The 16,299-nt window shown below is 42.0% G+C and overlaps 1 protein-coding gene across 1 annotated transcript in view; it reads right to left on the bottom strand.

Annotated features, from left to right (window-relative positions):
* Positions 1-16,080, bottom strand: part of MLF1 (myeloid leukemia factor 1) — a 28,287-nt gene extending 12,207 nt beyond the window's left edge. Inside the window, exons 1-2 of the mRNA XM_049774480.1 lie at positions 16,012-16,080; positions 8,330-8,477 (exon numbers count right to left, since the gene is read on the bottom strand). Of these exons, the coding sequence (XP_049630437.1) occupies positions 8,330-8,477; positions 16,012-16,058 (195 nt within the window). The 5' untranslated portion in view covers positions 16,059-16,080. The remainder of the gene's footprint in view (positions 1-8,329; positions 8,478-16,011) is intronic.
* Positions 16,081-16,299: the final 219 nt, after the last annotated feature.

The raw sequence follows: 16,299 nt of genomic DNA on the forward strand, positions 1-16,299 counted from the left end.
ATAGCTCTTGGCAGGCATGGGGAACCATATGGGACACCGGGATTTGAACCAACCACCTTTGGTCCTGGATCGGCTGCTTGCAAGGCAAACACCACTGTGCTATCTCTCCGGGCCCCTGTTTGTTTGTTTTTAATATTATTTTCCATCTCTCTCTTTTTTAAATTATCTTTACTTAAACACCATGTTTACAAATATGATTGTAGTTGTATGATTACAGTCATGTAAAGAACACCCCCTTTACCAGTGCAAGATTCCCACCACCAATTTCCCAGATCTCCCTCCTCCACACCCCACCCACACCTGTACTCGTTCATTCACATTGTTATGATAGTTTTCAGTGTAGTTATTTCTCTAACTGAACTCATTACTCTATGTGGTGAGCTTCATGTCATGAGCTGCACCTACATGGGTAAATGGGGGGAAATAATGGTTGGGACTGAGGAAGTAAAAGATTAGAAATGAGCTTTGTGGGGCAGTATCAAGGTCACAATACAAGACGGATATTATGCATATATAAACTATATGCATATAATACTATCAATATATATTGTACACGTGGGGCACTAGCCCCCATGTGGTTTTTGAAATAGAGACCAAGGAGAAAAAATTTCCAGTGACTGTTCCAACATAAACCAGTGCTGCAACGGCCCACCCTCCTCCCAAAGCACATTCCCATTAGTGTAGGGAGAGGTGGGGGAAAGCCTGATGACTCCTATAGAGTCCACCTGGACCGGTGCCCAGGGAAGGCCTGGAGTCCAGGGGAGAAAGAGGGGCATGGCTGGGAGCCTGCCAAGCCTCCCAGCACTCCCCAGGCTAGGGAGAAGGCCTCCGGCATGGGGCCTCCCCAAACCCCATACCTGGCAAGAGCTGGCCTCCAGAATCAAAGAGGAAACAGGGAGCCAGATATCTGCCCGTCCTCTTCCCCATGGAGTACGGAGGTAGGAGGGAAGCCTGAGGACCCCTAAGAGTTCACCTGAACCCACTTCTGGCCATCTGGGCTGGCACCCAGGGAAGGCCTGGAGTCCAGGGGAGAAAGAGGGGGGATGGCTGGGGGCCTGCCAAGCCTCCAGGAGCGATTTCTGAGCGTGGAGCCAGTAGTAACCCCTGAGCACTGCCGGGTGTGACCCAAAAAACCAAAACCTACATTTAGAGAATGGAGTAATACACACCAGGTAGGCTGTTTGCCTTGCATGTAGTGGACCTGGGTTTGATTCTTGGCATCCCATATGGTCCCCTGAACTTGCCAGGAGTGATTTCTGAGTGCTGAGCCAGGAGTTTCCCTGAGTGCCACCAGGTGTGGCCCAATAACAAAAAAGAAAACAAAAGCCTGCATTTAAGGGCCAAAAAAGATAGTACAAAGGTTCAGATGATTGCTTATGGCTTGAATCTTGGTACTCAGATTGTCCCAATAGCAGGTAAGATCTAGGTGTGGCCTCTGAACATTGCCAGGTGTTCCACCCAAAACCAAAACACAAACCTGCACATAACATAGGAAGGGACAGCAAAGGCACATTTAGGAGACATTGGCTCATCTCTGGGCACATAAGAACTGAAGCAGAATCTGTATCAGAGATTCAATACTATTCGTGAGTAACTCTGATTTTGCTTTTATTTTACCACTAGATTGAAAAATCAGGATGTACTTTATGAGAGATGGAAACCCAAGAAAGAAAGGGGTGGTGAGAAAAAAGAAAGGAAAAAAGAAAAATCTTTGGGTATAGTCTATGCTCTGATCAACTCATTGTCAAAAAGCTATTAAAAGGGGCATCTGGAGACTAGAGATAGGGCTCCTGTGACAGTGTCTGCTCATGCCTTACATGTGTGACAATCCAAGTTCAATCCTTGACACCGTTGGATAGGTATGATCCCTATTAAAAAAAAAGGAAAGAGAGAATGAAACCAAATATTTGCACATGTTCTGAGATGACCTAACTCACTGGAATGACAGAAGTGGGAGGACAAATTCAAGCTGAGGTAGCAGGGGAGTCCAGGACTTCTGGACTTCACACAGGATCTGCTCTGACTTGAGTACTTTTCTCCTCACTCATGGACAAGTTTCCCTAGTTATTCAGGGATCTCACCTATCTTAGAACTGGCTCTTAGGCCTCACCTCTCTCCTGCCCAGTTTTGTCCAAACTAGATGAATTATTTAATTGTTTCTTGTTCTCCACTATAAGAATAATCTGCTAGAAGGTGAAACTCTGTCTCATTCATCATTATACCCAACGCTTAATGACTGGCACCTAAAGAACCCAAAAATATTGCTCAATGACCCATCTGTCTCTTGCTAGTACATGCCCTCCATTCAACTGCACACTAGGTAAAGTCACATAGACATTCGCCAGACACCTCAGATGCCAAACACTCTAAGTCCCATGATCCTCTGTGCTTTCCGCTGTCCTGCACACATCAAGGATCAGCTCCATTTAAAGTTGTATTTTTCAAAGGCTCAGATGCTGAGCTTGGATGTCCTTAGCTACCTACATAAGGGATCACTTTTCCTCTCTACTGTCCTCACAGCCCACACAATCCTAAAGTCTAGTTATCTCTCCTGCCTCCTCAAGCACAATTCTCTCTCTTAATCACAAAGGCAATTACCCAAACAGAAACATAGGCCTCCTGGCTTTTGTGCCTCCACTGTAGTCCCTTAGTAATCTCTCCACTTGAGGCAAAAATGAGCTTCGAGAAATTAAGTTTAACTATTACCTTTTTATTTTCCTTTGGTTTTGGGGCCACATCTGGTGGTGTTCAAGGTAAACTCCTTGTTATTCTCTCAGAAATTACTCTATGCAGGCATAGGGGACCATGTGGGATGCCAGGGATTGAACCCAGATTGGTTGCATGCAAGACAAATGCCCTATTCACTGTGCTGGTACTCCAGTCCCATCTTTGATAAAAATGTATTAATGGTTTTCCCTGCTCTTAAGATAATGAATGGCCTTGTGGTGATTCAAAAGATATCTCTGGTTTCCTTTCCATCCTTAGTTCAACTACACCACCCAGCCTCTATGGTCAAATGATCCCATCTTTTATTTACTTTTGAGGGGTCACACAAAGCTGGGCTTGAGAGTCACTCTTGGAAGTGCTTGGGGAGTAGATGGTGGTGGGAACTAAACCCAGCCTCCTTCATACAACGCTTGTACTCCAGCCCATTAAGCTGTCTTCCCAGTTAATCTTTTGGCTTCAAGCCTCTAGATTTTTGCTAATGCTGCTTTTTCTGTGTTTAATATTCTTCTTTCTCTCCTCTCTGCTTTCCCTGGCTGCTCTGATTAGCTAGTAAGATTGAGGAATCCTTCCTTCTCTAATCGATTCCACCCCACTACCTTCAGTTTCTTTTCTCTCACAGGACACTGTTCTTTCTGATCATTTCACTTATGTTTTTTTTTTCTTCCCACTAAAATCTCTGGTCATGAACAAAAAATGTTACCCACAAACTTTAGGGAAACAAATAGTTGAATCAGAGAAAAGAACAAAAGCATCTGCAGAAGAATTTCAACATAGAAAATATTTCAAAAATTGTTCTGTTCTATAAAAGTCCTCAGACTGTTATTGAAATATGTGTGAATGTAGAATGCACAGCACAGGACCAGTAAAAATAAATTGGGACAAGAGAAAGCTGGAGACAGAGTGGCATGCTGAGGAAGTGGAAGCAGATGGCAGCATTTACCAACTGGAAACAGGGCTCTGAGAAAGCATGGATCTGAACTTTTCAGAAGGACATTATCAGTTCACAATCTGGGATCATTTATTGATATATTTGTATATGTATTGATTTTGGGGGGTCATACTGGCAGTACTCTGGGCTTATTCCTGGCTCTGTGCTCAGATATCACTCTTGGCAGGGTTTGGAGAACTTATGTAGTGCTGGGGATCAAACCAGAGTCACTGCATCAAGGCAAATGTCTTTACCCTATTCTGTCTTTACAGCCCAAGGCTTTTTAACATGGAACTTTAGCACAGGTGATGAAGTCTCCAACTTGCAAACACAATTATGGGTTATCCTTTTCTGCAAATCAAGTAATTATTCATCCATTAAAATATTTTCTTCCCCTATACTGGTTTTACATATCTTAATAAGTTACTTCAGTAAACACACACCTGAACATGTTAAGATGAACTGAATAGGTGAAATCGGTTTCAGTTCAAATATTAAGAAATAATGAAAATAAAATTGCATGCCAATTTGGTTTGAGATAATGTAAAATATTTGTCATGATATACTGCTAAAAAAGATTATGTTTCATGATACAAAACAAACCACCCAAAGTGCCAAGGGGCACAAGAGAATTCATTGCCTAGGAAATAAAAATCCATATAACTCTGGTTATATTTATTATGCAATAACCCACCACTAAAATAATGACTTGCATAACCACATGATAGAGAGCTAATACAATTACAGAACTTTGTAATAAAAAAGAACCTATGGGGCCGAAGCAGTGGCGCAAGTGGTAGGGTGTTTGCCTTGCATACATAGACCTTGATGCCTAGACCATCCCATATGGTCCCCCAAGCCAGAAGTGATTTCTGAGCGCATAGCCAGGAGTAACCCGAGTGTCACTGGGCGTGGCCCCAAAACCAAAAACCAAAAACCAAAAACCAAAAAAAAAAAAAAAAGAAAGAACCTAGAGTATGTTTTTGTTTGTTTGTTTGTTTGTTTTTTGGGCCACACCCATTTGATGCTCAGGGGTTACTCCTGGCTAAGTGCTCAGAAATTGCACCTGGCTTGGGGAGACCATATGGGACGCTGGGGGATCGAGCCACAGTCCTTCCTTGGCTAGCGCTTGCAAGGCAGACAGCTTACCTCTAGCACCACCTCTTCGGCCCCTAGAGTATGTTTCTTTTGAAAAAAATTTTTTCCTAGAGTATGTTTATTTTTAAATAATTTTTATTTTGACCAAAGTGAATTACAAATCTTTCACAGTAATATTTTAGGTACATAGTGACATTGAAACAGGGGCATTCCCACCACCAAAGTTGTTTTCCCTCTACCTGTTCCCAGCATGCATCACATATCCCCCTTCTGTGCCCCCCAGCCTGCTAGTATAAGTGGTCCCCTCTGTGTCTAGCTTGTTGGGTATCGATTCTGTTGTTGTTGGCTTTGGGTTTGGTGTTTAAGTCTGATCATTTTTTTATTTCTACTCAATGTTCACACAACTGTTTGGTCTTGGTACCCTCCATTATTTCCCCCTCAATTTGTGAGGCAGAACAAGATGGTTCAAGTTATATGGTTCTGTTTGGAGGAAAGAAAAAAAAAAGGTGGAAAAAAATTAAAAAAAAAAGAAAAGAAAAAAAAGGTGGGGGGCAAAAATCAAACAAGCAAAAAATAGGAGGAGTCCTTCTAGAGGCTATAAATATCAATTTAAGAGAAGAAAGGGAAAAAAGAAGAAAAACATAAAAACAATACAAAGAAAATCAAACAAAAGAACCAAAAATCATCACAGCAATAAAGACAACAACCAAACAATAACCAAGGTCCCAAAATAAAAATACAAAGCACACAAAAAAGAAAATAAAACAAGCAACAACAACAATAACAAAAAATTAATTTGTGCTTTTTTTTTTTTTTTTTTTGCATAGGCACAGTAAATATTGGGAAAATTTGAAAGGGAATTCCCTTGGCCTAAGAGATACAGGGTTTCTCTGCCCTTTAAGCTCAGCTGCTTGGATTCATTGTAGAGCCTAACAGAAGTCTGGTTGATAAACAGACTTTTTTTTTTTTGGTTTTTGGGCCACACTCGGTGACATTCAGGGATTACTCCTGGCTATGCACTCAGAAATTGCTCCTGGCTTGGGGGTCTATATGGGATGCCAGGGAATCAGTCCTAGGTCAACGCGTGCAAGACAAACCCCATCACTGCGCCACTGCTTGGGCCCTAAACAGACTTTTTTTTCTTGTTTTTTTTTGGGTCACACCCGGCAGCTCTCGGGTTACTCCTGGCACTACCCTAAGAAATCGCTCCTGGAAGGCTCGGGGGACCAATGGGATACCGGGATTCGAACCACTGACTTTCTGCATGCAAGGCAAATTCCCTACCTCCGTGCTTTCTCTCTGCACTCCCTAAACAGACTTTTAAAGATGAGAATTTTAGTATTTTTTAAAGGCTGTTGAAAAAAAGTACTATGCATTAAGATAAATATTTATCAAAGAAAATGCAAATTACATTTAAATTAATTAAAACAAGGTACTAAGATTTAGATTAAATCATCTTTCCTTTGCTTGACTATTCCATATTTCAAAAATATCATTAGCCTTGCGTGTAATTCCTTAAAAGTTAACATCTACATAATATTTTAAATTAATAGTAAAGATATTGTGCAAAATATTTAGTGAACACCTCAAAAAAGAAGTATTTCTTATTCAGAAATAATAGAGGGGCCATGGGGCCAGAGAGATAGCATGGAGGTAAGGCATTTGACTTGCATGTAGAAGGACGACGGTTTGAATCCCAGCATCCCATATGATTCCCCCATGCCTTCCAGGGGAGATTTCTGAGCGTAGAGACAAGAGTAGCCCCTGAGCGCTGCTGGGTGTGACCCAAAAGCCAAAAAAATAAAATAATAATAGAGGGGCCAGAGTAATTGTATAATGGGCAGATTACTTGCCTTGCATGTGGCTGATCCAGGTTTAATCCCAAATGAGGAGTCCTTTTTCTGATCTTTCTCACAAATTTTTTTCTGTTCTTTTCCTGCTCTTACTCCAAAATCATCTTTTCAAATGATTTTAATTTGTATTTTCATAGATAATATGTGCTTATAAGCATTTTTCATGTACCTGTTGGCAATTTGTATGTCTTCTTTGGCAGAGTATCTGTTCCGTTTTTCTTCCCCAATTTTTTTTTTTAAGGCCACACCCAGCAGGGCTTAGTCTTGGCTCTGTGCCCAGGGATCACTCCTGGCAGGCTCAAGGGATCAGTATGTGGTGCTGGGAATTAAACCTGGGTCTGTTGTGTGCAAGGCCAATGTCCTACACACTGTACTATACTTTGACCCCTCCAATATTTTTGATGGAATTGTTTATTATATATATATTTTTTGGTTTTTGGGCCACACTTGGTGACTCTCAGGGGTTACTCCTGGCTATGTGCTCAGAAGTTGCTCCTGGCTTGGGGGACCATATGGGATGCTGGGGGATCAAACCGCTGTCCGTCCTAGGCTAATGCTGGCAAGGCAGACACCTTACCTCTAATGCCACCATGCTGGCCCGTTTATTATATTTTTGTTGAGTTTTGTAGCTTCCTTAATCTTGCTTTAAAAAAAAGGTGGAAATCTGAGAAATATTAATACCATGCAGAGCAGTTATCGATATAAATTCTGGCTAGATTTAGATTTATGTTAGCCTTCATCAAATCTCTTCTTCCATTCAGTAGAATGTCTTGTTTAATGATAGTTTTTTTCTGTGCTTTTTTTTTTTTGTTTATTTGTTTTGTTTTTGGGTCACACCTGGCAGCGCTCAGGGGTTACTCCTGGCTCCATGCTCAGAAATTGCTCCTGGCAGGCTCAGGGGACCATATGGGATGCTGGGATTCGAGCCAATGACCTTCTGCATAAAAGGCAAATGCCTTACCTCCATGCTATCTATCTCTCCGACCCAAATGATAGTTTTTTCAGTGAAAAAAAATTTATTTTTTGGTTTTTTTGGGCCACACCCTTTTGACTCTCAGGGGTTACCCCCTGGCTATGCGCTCAGAAATCGACCCTGGTTTGGGGGGAACCATATGGGATGCCAGGGGATCGAACTGTGGTCTGTCCTAGGCTAGCACTTGCAAGGCAGACGACTTACCTCTAGCGCCCCCTCTCCGGCCCCTTCAGTGAAGATTTTTAAGTTTTTTTTGTTGCTGCTTTTTGTTTATGGGCCACATCTAGTAGTGCTCAGAGGTTACTCCTGGCTCAGTGCTCAGAAATCACTCCTGGCAGGCTTGGGGGATCATATGGGATACTGGAGATAGAACTTGAGTTAGCTGCATGCAAGGCAAATGTCCTACCCACTGTACTATCACTCTGACCCTCTATTTTAGTTTTATGTAACCATGTATTTACTTATTTGTTATTTATTTGCTCTAGAGAAAGACAAATTTAGAAGCACTCTGAATCATCAATCTGAATATCAGATGACAATAAGCAACATTCTAGTATCCCATCAGAATTATACATAATCGCAATTTAGTTGGAAAGCATTGTTTCCCAAAGGACAACTCCTTTTATATATGCTTATGTTCATAAGTCAAGAATTAGTCCTGTGTTATTAACATCAATAGATTCTTCTGTAGTTACTTTTTCAAATTCCTACACTTTTCAAATTCCTTCATTATTAAAACAATGAACTTACATTAAAGTAATTTTCTCCATCATCATGTCCCATATGATTCTGAGCTCTTCTTCTACCATCAAAGGCACTGTGAAAGTCTCTTCCAAAAGGTACAGATAAACTTCTCATCATTTGCCTCATACTTCCTTGGTGTGCCATGAAAGAGTCACTGTTGAAAAGAACATTCAATTGGGAAAAAGAGTAAATGTTGGGATTTAAATATAAATAGTAAGCAAGCAGCTAAATACTACAAAGAATTACTCTGAGTAAAAGATCCAACTAACGGGCCGGTGAGGTGGCGCTAGAGGTAAGGTGCCTGCCATGCAAGCGCTAGCCAAGGAAGGACCGTGGGATCCCCGGCGTCCCATATGGTCCCCCCCCCAAGCCAGGGGCAATTTCTGAGCCTTAGCCAGGAGTAACCCCTGAGCATCAAATGGGTGTGGCCCAAAAACCAAAAAAAAAAAATTCAACTAAGAGTTGAGATAATAAAATTATCTACTATGGACCTACTATTTATGAATTCAATTTACAGATAAATAGAATTACAAAGACTCAACACTCAAGAACACAAACACTGTCCTAATTGTTATACACTATAATTCATTTATGTATAATAAGAATATACTTTTATCCCATATAAATACAAAGTAGGACAGCTTAAGTATTAACCTGCACTAAGGGAAACATGTAAAAAGAAATATCTGAGAAATATTGTAGCCAGGTAGAAAATTTAAATTCTAGTGAGAAAGAGAAAGAACACTGCATTGTTTCTTATTCCAACTCTCATTTAGGAAATAGGGATGTTGTAACTATGGTGTACTATCAACACAGAAGGACAACATATAGTCAAAGCTACATACAGATTCATCTCAAGAAGATAATCACTGTTTCTAAAGAACTCTAAATGCTAGAAACCACCCACAGTAAAAGTTTCAAATTCTTAAGATAGCAGTTTTAAAATGTATTTTAGAGTTTGTTTTTGTTTTTTTGTGCCACATTCAGTGGTGCTCAAGGTTCACTCCTGGCAGGCTCTGGGGATCAAACCTGGATCAGCCTCGTGCAAGGCAAACATCCTACCCACTGTGATATCACTCTGGCCCCTGGTTTTTTGTGTTTTGTGTGTGATTACCAACAACCAATGAAGGAATACATCAGAAATGCAGATTTCTGTCCAGCTGACTCTTCCCACTAAGTTTACTAGCTCTGGGTGTGGTTTGTGGACATATAACCCTAGCGATCTAAATTCAAACAGAGAAGTCCTTTACCAATCTTTTGAGATATTGTCCCATCTGTGTTTGTGCTTATTATATATTATTGTGCAGGTTATATCTGAATTAATATCCAAGTATCTCCCTTTTTTATCCACAGTTGTACTGTGAGCCAATGTCTTTTCCCTCATGCTGAGATGAATTAAAAGCATAGTATCTGGCCTCTGATGCTATGAATACAGTGAATGTTAACTGTCATTGTCTTCTCCTAATAACTCATTCATGAATACCATACCCCATTATTTTATTATTAAATTCTTCTCATGGTAATAAGATGTCCTTAACTAAAAAATATAAAGCAATAATCCTGTTTCTTACCTTATTATATAACTGTGTAAATATGTATGTGTGTATATATATATATATATACATATATGTATACTTAAGGCCACAGTGCAGTACCCAGGGGTCCAGTCTAGCTCTACACTTAGAAATGAGCTCAAGGGATCAAATCCAGATCAGCAAGTACACTGTGCTGTCTCTCTGGCCACAGGATGTATAAACGTTTTAGAAGCTCAAAGCATAATATTAAAATACATATCATGATTTTATTACCTGACAGAGGTCCAGGGAGGAGAACAGAATATGTTTCCGGTTGCTGTTGCTGTGGTTTGGTTTGTTGTTGCTGCCAGGGATTAAATCCAGGGGCTACACATGTGAGGATGTCTCAACTATAGAGTTACACCATGTCCTTAAATATCAACACCTTGTGTTGGTGTTATCCCATTCCTCCAGAGTTTCATAAGAAGTTAACCATTTTTTGCTGCCTATGGCAGTGGTTTTGAAATAAGAAGCACTGGTTAATTTCTTATTCCAGAACTCATAGTGCAAAGCCCATTTGCTGCATTCTCCAGCCCTTCATGGCTGTCAGTTTGAATCCTCAACACATACCTCTCCTGCAAGACCTCATTCACCTCAGCATCACCTTTTCCCCTATTTTTTTTTTTTTTTTTTTTTTTTGCTTTTTGGGTCACACCTTCCAGAGCTCAGGGGTTACTCCTGGTTCTACACTCAGAAATCGCTCCTGGCAGGCTCGGGGGACCATATGGGATGCCAGGATTCCAATCACCATCCTTCTGCATGCAAGGCAAATGCCTTACCTACATGCTATCTCTCCAGCCCCTTCCCCTAAATTCTGACTTCTGATTCAAACAATTCTGTCTTCCAAAGTCTGAGGCAGAATTTCTCCTTGAAATTACACATGTAATATATAAATTTAATATATATACATTTATATATTGGGATATATATTATTCTAAAGAAGTTCAGAATTATTCATATATTATGTGGAGGTCAAAGTACAAAGATAACTGGTGAGAAAATTAGTGAATTGGGTTCATGAACAAAAATAAAATAAAAATAAAGAATTTTGTTTCTATAAAATTTTCTTTTGATTACACTTAGAAGATGAGGAACAGGTAGGACTTAAAAACAACTGGAGCAGAAAGTTAGACGTGGGCACACTAGGGAAAGTACAAAAAGTAAATTGTGCAGACTATTCTGATGTACCTTCATTTTAATTTTATATTGTATAATACGGAAAGTTTATTTGTTGCATTTTACACAATCTTCTGATATTACTAAACTAAGAAAGGAGTAACCCCAGAGCACCACCTGGTGTGGCCCAAAGAAACAAAACGGAAAAAAAAAAACAAAAAAAAAACCCAAGCAAACAAAACCCGATCCTCTACAATGGTGACTTCCTCTTCTCTAAAAATCCAATTTGTTTTTGTTTGTTTGTTTGTTTGTTTTGGACCACACCCAGCTGCACTCAGGGTTACTGGAGGCTGTGCTCTCTCTCTGCCCCAGAAGACCTGATTTGTAACAACTATTTCCTGCTCTTGTTAACCACTTACCATGGAACTAAAGTGTGGGAGGGGTGTCTGAGCCAGCCCCTGCAGTGTAGGTCAGGGACACATTGCTGCTAAGACACAGTGCTACTCATGGCTGTGAGGAAATGCTGGGGGTCGGCAGGGCCATGCCTAGCAGTCCTCAGAGGCCATGCAATGCCATGGATGCATATGCTAAGCTTGTGCTTTACCACTAGAGCTATTTTCTTTCCACCTGTTATCATTGAAAAGGACTCTGAGATCCTTTTAGACTACTAAATGACTAACAAAAATTAAAGAAGAATATATGAAGTCCATGCCAATGAATACTACTCTTTGTCCTTAATATAGCTAAGAATGGCTTCCATTCACCAGCCCCCACCCTATCCTTTTCTGGTTTTCTTTGTAAACACTGTCTTCCCATCTTTTAGCACTTAAAACCTTCAACTTGTTGATAAATTGTGTCCTTTGCTTCCTTGTACTTTACTTTTTTTTGTTGGTTTGGCCACACCCTCACACTCAGGGGTTACTGGTGACTTTGCTTTCAGAAATACCTCCTGCCTTGGGAGACCTGGCTTGGGGGACCATATAGGATGTGGGGTGTGGGGGGGGGAGATAGAACAACAACGGTCAGGCCTAAGCGTGTGCAAGGCAAACGCCCTACCGCTGCACCACTGCTCCGGCCCCTGTACTTCACTTTTTTTTTTCCGGGCCACACCCATTTGATGCTCAGGGGTTACTCCTGGCTAAGTGCCCAGAAGCTGCCCCTGGCTTGGGGAGACCATATGAGACGCCGGGGGATCGAACCGCAGTCCTTCCTTGGCTAGCGCTTGCAAGGCAGACACCTCACCTCTAGCGCCATCTCGCCAGCCCCTGTACTTCACTATTTAAAAAAGTAAAAAAGTATGTCCCTTTTCCCACTTCCACCCAGCATCTAAATTCGATGGATTCCCTGACCTCTGAATACTTGAAGCCCAAAGGTCCTTTTTTTATTCCTAGAATTGTCGGTAGCATTTTCAACGTGTGGGCCATGCACTCCACTGAGCCTCCTTTAAACAGTTCTTTAAGAGATTCTTTTCTTTTGTGCCCTTGACAATACTGAGTGTCAGGGCTAGATCACTGATGTCTAAAATGATGATATCCTCAGCCTGGGGCAATCAGATGAGCCCAGGGCTCCAGTTACTTCTGACTTCTACCAAGCTCTTCTCTTTTGTACCTTAAAGTGCTTTGCAAATGTTTCCTAAGTGTAAATGACATGGAATGTCGAAAAGTGCCACCCCTAAAGAATACTTTCTCTGAGCTCTGTCCTTTATTGGATCTTTTTTCCTTGCTCTGTGAATTATTTCTTTAAACTTGAACATGCTTAAAAACCACTAGAAGTACTTACAAAATGTATTTTCCTGGGATGGAGCCAGGGACTTGGATTTTAATAAAGCCTGAACATGAATGAACCAGTAACTGGAATTTTAGCAAATATTTCATAACCTTAATGCAGATAATTAGTAGTTTGTTAATATTTATAGCCTTTAGCTTCAATTAATGGATTATTAGAAAATAATAGTGTACAAATTAAAAAGTGTCACTCCACCTCAGACACCTCAAAAGTCTGAGCCCTGTCAGGAGTGGCCCCTAAGCAGAAAGACTGGACTAATTCCAAGCAACATTAGTGTATCCCAAATCACTTCCCTTCACACACACACTGAAATTGTTTGGTGAACAGCAACAATATCTATTGAATGAAAACAACTTATTCTCAGCAATTCTCTTAATATGTGATTAACTACATGTCAAAGTAGAGGATCTCAGATCATCATTACACATTTACTGGATTTTTCTTAATGTCAGACATTAAACTATCCATTAGGGACCACAGAAACCAGAAACACAGAAAACAGAAACAATAGTAAAAAAAATTTACTATTTACTTTAAAACAGAATCCATTTATGCTCCTTACTCTCAGGGATGGTAAATAAATTCCTCATATTTGATCTGTATGAAGTCATACATATTCATTTTGTTTTTGCATTAGTGGTGGGCTAAATAAAATAATAATTTTTTTAGTTTGGGGGTCACACTGGGCTATGTAGGGGGACAGTGCAGTGCTGAAAATTGAACCCAGGATCTCTCACACACAATGTAAGTGCTCTACCACTGAGTCACATCCCTGGCCCCAAATGACAATTTGAAATAAACAATTAATTTTTTTACATAAAAGTAATTATTTAAAATTAAAAATTTCAGGGGCCAGAGTGATAGCACAGCAGCAGGGTATTTGCCTCACACAGTTGACCCAGGGTCGACCTGGTTCAATCCCTGGTGTTCCATATGGTCCCCTGAGCCAGGAACAAGATTTCTGAGCACAAAGCCAGGAATAACAAACCCCTGAGCATCACTGGGTGTGGCCCCAAAACCAAAATAAATAAACAAATAAAATTAACAATTTTAAGTAAACATAAATGCATTTTACTTTCTTCTCTTATCTCCTCCAAACTCTACTTTTCAGGTAGTTTATTGTAAGACAAAGAGATTATAAGCATGAATAAGTTGTGTAAAGTGAATAAATTGTATATAACTATTGCATAGTAAGTTTTGGTGGTTAGTCCGCTCTGTGCAGGTTACATAGTTTCTTGAAACTGAGTAGCCTGTAACTAATGGTCCTTTTCTATCCAGCTGCTGAGTTCTGATATATATGTCTACTATTTGTGGTCTGTTATTAGGTTCATTTCTTTTACTCAGAAAGTCACCACTGAGTTTAACTTAGCTTTGCTGGACATCTTAAAGCAGGTAGTAATGAGATGGTTTAGTCATGGTTACTGTGCTCTTTTTTTTTTTTTTGGATGGGGGGAGTTAGGCCACACCTGGTGACGCTCATGGTTTACTCCTGGCTATGCGCTCAGAAATCGCGCCTAGCTTGGGGACCAAATGGGACGCTGTGGTCCGTCCTAGGCTAGCCCGCGCAATACCGCGCAGACGCCTTACCACTTGCATCATGGCATTGGCCCTGGTTACTGTGCTCTTCTTGGAACAACACAATTCAAAAATTGTACCTCATAATCTTAATTGTTACCTCACCACACACACATACAGACACACAGAGTTATCACAGTTACATAAGAGTTGGATTACCAGCTCATATCTGAGTATAATTAGTCCTAGATTCAGAGGCAGATCACATAAACTTTTAACATTTGTTAATGTGACACCAATGGTAAAGGTTCCAATGCCTCCTAAACAATGAGCCCCACATTTGCTCAAGTTCATGCACTGCTTGGATTCTAACAAATAATCATTCAATAGCCTGTCCTTTATTTTTCTATATCAGCCGTTTTATCTCTTCTGCTAATGACATTTGTATCCACCACTATTTTTTTTTTTTTTTTTTTTTTTTGGTTTTTGGGTCACACCTGGCAGTGCTCAGGGGTTATTCCTGGCTCCAGGCTCAGAAATTGCTCCTGGCAGGCACAGGGGACCATATGGGGCGCCGGGATTCGAACCGATGACCTCCTGCATGAAAGGCAAACGCCTTACCTCCATGCTATCTCTCCGGCCCCCCACTATTTGTTTTTTTTTAAAGTACTAAGTCATTCCTATCAATCATATCCTTTAAAATCAATTCAAATTCTTTAAAAATAATAAAATAATCTGGGGCTGGAGTAATAAATAGGACAGCAGGTAGCGAGTTTGTTCTGTACACAGTTTGTCTGCGCAACACCAAATATGATGGTCTGAATGGTCAGGAGAAATTCCTGCGCCCAAAGCCAGGAGTATTGGGAGGTACTTCCACAGGTTTTGCTGCCCCCTACTCCAATAAATACCAAAATGCACAGAAAACTACTGACATTTCATCCAGAAATACCTGGGACCCCGAAGTTGCACAGCAAAAAAGCAGCCTAATCAAATCAGCTACTAACTAGGTCAACACGCATAAAAACAAAATCACTGGGGCCGGAGAGATAGCACGGAGGTAAGGCGTTTGCCTTGCATGCAAGGACCATGCAAGAAGTTCTTGCCTTGCATGCAGAAGGCATCCCAAATGGTCTCCCCAGCCTGCCAGGGGCGATTTCTGAGCGTAGAGCCAGGAGTAACCCCTGAGCGCTGCCAGGTGTGACCCAAAATCCAAAATGAAAATAAAAAAAAATAAAAAAAAATCATTGGGGAGGAAAAAGGCCAAATGGATCTGCTAGGACCCTGCCTACAGGTGGTCGCTGCGGGACACCCCGGGAAGCCCGGGAAACCCAGTTCCAGGAGGACCTGGTGCTGCGGCTCCTGCACCCGAAGTGGTGGCGGAATGCGGGGCAGCCCGGATCGCGACCTCCCCTTTGCCCTGGGGCTGTTTGCTGTGCATTTTGGTATTTATTGGAGTAGGGGGCAGCCACACGATCAACTCCAAAGAGGATAAGCCCCAACGCGCAGTCGTGACGCTTGGGACCAGCGCCGGGAGTCAGCATCCAGTCGGGGTCCCGAGCGCCCCAACTTGCCCCGCGGCTCCAGCCTCATCAGCACCCTCAGCCCCGTGTGCCCCCGGCTCCGTGTCCCCCCATCCCCGTGTCCCCTCATCCCGTGTCCCCCCACCGTCTCCGCCGCCCTCCCCGCCCGGCCACTCACGAGAAAAACGGGTCGTCCTCGAAGCTGCTGCCCAGCGTGCGGAACATGGTGGCGGCGGGGCTCGGGGCTGCGGACGGACGGACGACAGACTGCGCGCTGGAACCCGCCGCCCGCGCGCGCCCGGCGTTGTGAAGGGGCGGAGGCGCGTGCCCACGGGGGCGGGGCGCACCCGAATCCCGCGTTCCTATTGGCCGGCGCGGTCGACGGCACTGAGGGGGCGTGTCCACGCGGCGTTGCCACGGCGACGCCTCCACAACACGACGGATCCTGCAGGGCTAGGTTGGATCC

The sequence above is a fragment of the Suncus etruscus genome, chromosome 6 (assembly GCF_024139225.1).
Source record: "Suncus etruscus isolate mSunEtr1 chromosome 6, mSunEtr1.pri.cur, whole genome shotgun sequence".
Lineage (NCBI taxonomy): Eukaryota > Metazoa > Chordata > Mammalia > Eulipotyphla > Soricidae > Suncus > Suncus etruscus.